Here is a 2,913-nt window from a genome sequence, read left to right as displayed (position 1 = left end):
AGTTGGAGACGGGGCTGTTCCTATTCGGCCATCTTCGATTTCTATTTTCAAAGATGATACTGTGCTAGTGCAACTAGTTTAATTGTCCTTACAACCTTTTTCAGCTCTCATGCAGTTTGAGTTGGTCACTAATTTTTAGGAAAATTGTAGCATGTAAATCCTGTTGGAAAATTAGATACAGTGTAAAGATTCTGAGATATAACTGTTAACCTCCTAAAATAGAGATCTAGTGTTGCGGGAAGTCAGGGACCCCGAACAGAGACCCCAAGACTGGAGCTGAGGCAGAAGAACACAAGTTGTCAAGATTTCATGAACGTTTATCACTTCCCCAGTCAGTACTCTTATAATTTCTTATGCCTGTCTTTACTTTAATCTCATAATCCTGTTATCATCATAAACTGAGAATGTACATCACCTCAGGACCACTATTGTACAAATTGATTGTAAAATATGTGTGTTTGAATAATATGAAATCAGTGCACTCTGAAAAAGAACAGAACAACAGCAATTTTCAGGCAATGAGGGAAGATAACCATAAGGTCTGACTGCCTACAGAGTCGAGCAGAATAGAGCCATATTTTTCTTCTTGCAGAGAGCCTATAGACAGATGTGTAAGTAGGAGAAATATCACTGAATTCTTTTCCCAGCAAGGAATATTAATAATTGAGACTCTGGGAGAGGAATGCATTCCTGGGGGTAGGTCTATAGATGGCTGCTCTGGGATTGTCTGTCTTACGCGGTTGAGATAAGAAGTAAAATGCACACTGATCTCCTGCAGTACCCTCAGGCTTACTAGGACTGGGAAATTCCAGCCTGGTAAATTCTAGTCTGACCGATATTTCTGCTCTCGAACTCTGTTTCCTGTTACGATGTTTATCAAGACAATGAGTGCACAGTGGGACAGAGACCCTCATCAGTAATTCTAATTTTGCCTGGCTTTGTGATCTTTATTGCCCTTTGAAGCATGTGATTCCTTGTGACCTACTGCCTGTTCGTACACCCCCTCCCCTTTTAAAATCCCTAATAAAAACTTGCTGGTTTTATGGCTCGAGGTCGTCATCACAGTCCCACCAATATGTGATGACACCCCCGAAGGCCCAGCTGTAAAATTTCTGTTTGTACTCTTTCTCTTTATTTCTCAGATTGGCTGACACTTAGGGAAAATAGAAAGAACCTACGTTGAAATATTGGGGGCTGGTTCCCCCAGTAATCTAGTACATTTTGATGGAGGAATAGTGAAGGCAGACATGATGGGTGCTTCATGGAAAAGAACTGGCCATGTTTGCAGACTGAACAACCTCAGGATGGCACACTTGCCCCTGCAACCACACTTTGAGTGCCCTGAAAACTCAGAATCCTAATGTAGTCCCCAAAATCACTGACCCTTAAATGAGAAATTCAATAGAAAGTAATGTTTTTCTTAATTTTTAAAGTACACCCTGGGTAGTACAGTTAAATCACATGGTTGAAGAATATTACATTGAAAGTCCCTGTTGGAAAAATATAAATTTGACCAGTTTTTCTTTCAAATAATATTCCAAAGACTGATATCTGTCTGTTCATGCAGCGTATAGCAGCAGAGTGGATGAAGTTGATTCAGAAGCACTAACCATTGTTTGTGAGCCAGGAAAGCAGCAAGAATTCTGATTGGCATTGTTATTTACTATTTTTGAATGCTGATGGTGCATTTACATGACAGATTCTTTCCTGTGTTTATTGACATTCATAAATGAAAAGGCTCTGCTTTGCTGACTATTTACCTGGTAATTTAATTTTCCTAATGACTTTCTTTACAGGAACTGGATTTTGAAGCCAAAACAAGTTACACACTACGGATAGAAGCTGCAAATAAAGATGCCGACCCCCGCTTTCTAAGCTTGGGTCCATTCAGTGACACAACAACCGTGAAGATAATTGTGGAAGATGTGGATGAGCCGCCTGTGTTCTCTTCACCCTTGTACCCTATGGAGGTGTCAGAAGCTACCCAGGTTGGGAATATCATTGGCACTGTAGCAGCTCATGACCCAGATTCTTCCAATAGCCCTGTGAGGTAAAAAGTCATTGCTCTCCTTTTCTATGGTTTTACAAACAGTGCATCTTTTTTCACAACTCTTGTTTTATGCTATGATGCTTCTTTGTTCATAACAAATAAAAAACTATATATATATATAGAGAGAGAGAGAGTTATAACAGCAGAAGTAAAACAGGATTAGAAACATACATTTTACTAACTCAAAATCGTCATCTGATTATCAAGGCCATTATCATTGAGCCATATTTTTAGGCATCCATTATTATCTACAAGCCATAGCTTATGTTTCTATTCAACTAATTATCCTGAACCTATTTTAAAGCAAAGCATGTTCAAAAATGAAGCGATGCATGTTTTAGTTATAGGATACATGCATATGTTAGAAAAATAATTGTATCAGCAATTCAAATTAGGGACTAATTTGAAAACAAATCATTTTAATGATACTCGTCTACTTGAACTGTATATTTTTGTTCAGTTTAATATTTCCACTTAAAAAATTTTTTAAAAACTATCTACATGTAAAGACTATTAAGAATATCCTTTCAGTAGTGTTGTGTTGAGGCTAGACACTGTTATAGCCAGATAATATCTTTAATACTGACACAATGGTGATACGTAAGCATTTCAAAATATGTCAACCTTACATTTTGCACTTTTAGCTATAATTTATAATCTGAGATCTACATGTGTTTTGTGTGTATACGTGTGTTTCTGTGTTTCTATGAGACTTATTTAAGTTAACATTATAAAAAATAGAATATAATTGAAATAAAATATCTATTGTATTATATGTCTTATTTGGGTTTGTAAGTAAAATACTTCACTTTTCAACATAAAGGTTTGATTTTGATTACAAAGACTATAAGGTAAAAAAAGAA

The 2,913-nt window shown here is 36.7% G+C and overlaps 1 protein-coding gene across 1 annotated transcript in view; it reads left to right on the top strand.

Annotated features, from left to right (window-relative positions):
• Positions 1-2,913, top strand: part of CDH7 (cadherin 7) — a 136,742-nt gene that overhangs the window by 93,717 nt on the left and 40,112 nt on the right. The window contains exon 7 of the mRNA XM_017867089.1: positions 1,797-2,050. Within this exon, the coding sequence (XP_017722578.1) occupies positions 1,797-2,050 (254 nt within the window). The remainder of the gene's footprint in view (positions 1-1,796; positions 2,051-2,913) is intronic.

This window comes from Rhinopithecus bieti, unplaced genomic scaffold (genome assembly GCF_001698545.2).
Source record: "Rhinopithecus bieti isolate Rb0 unplaced genomic scaffold, ASM169854v2 scaffold_2272, whole genome shotgun sequence".
NCBI classification, from domain to species: Eukaryota; Metazoa; Chordata; class Mammalia; order Primates; family Cercopithecidae; genus Rhinopithecus; species Rhinopithecus bieti.
Note: the sequence above shows the minus strand (reverse complement) of the source record. Positions and strands in the feature narration are given on the sequence as shown.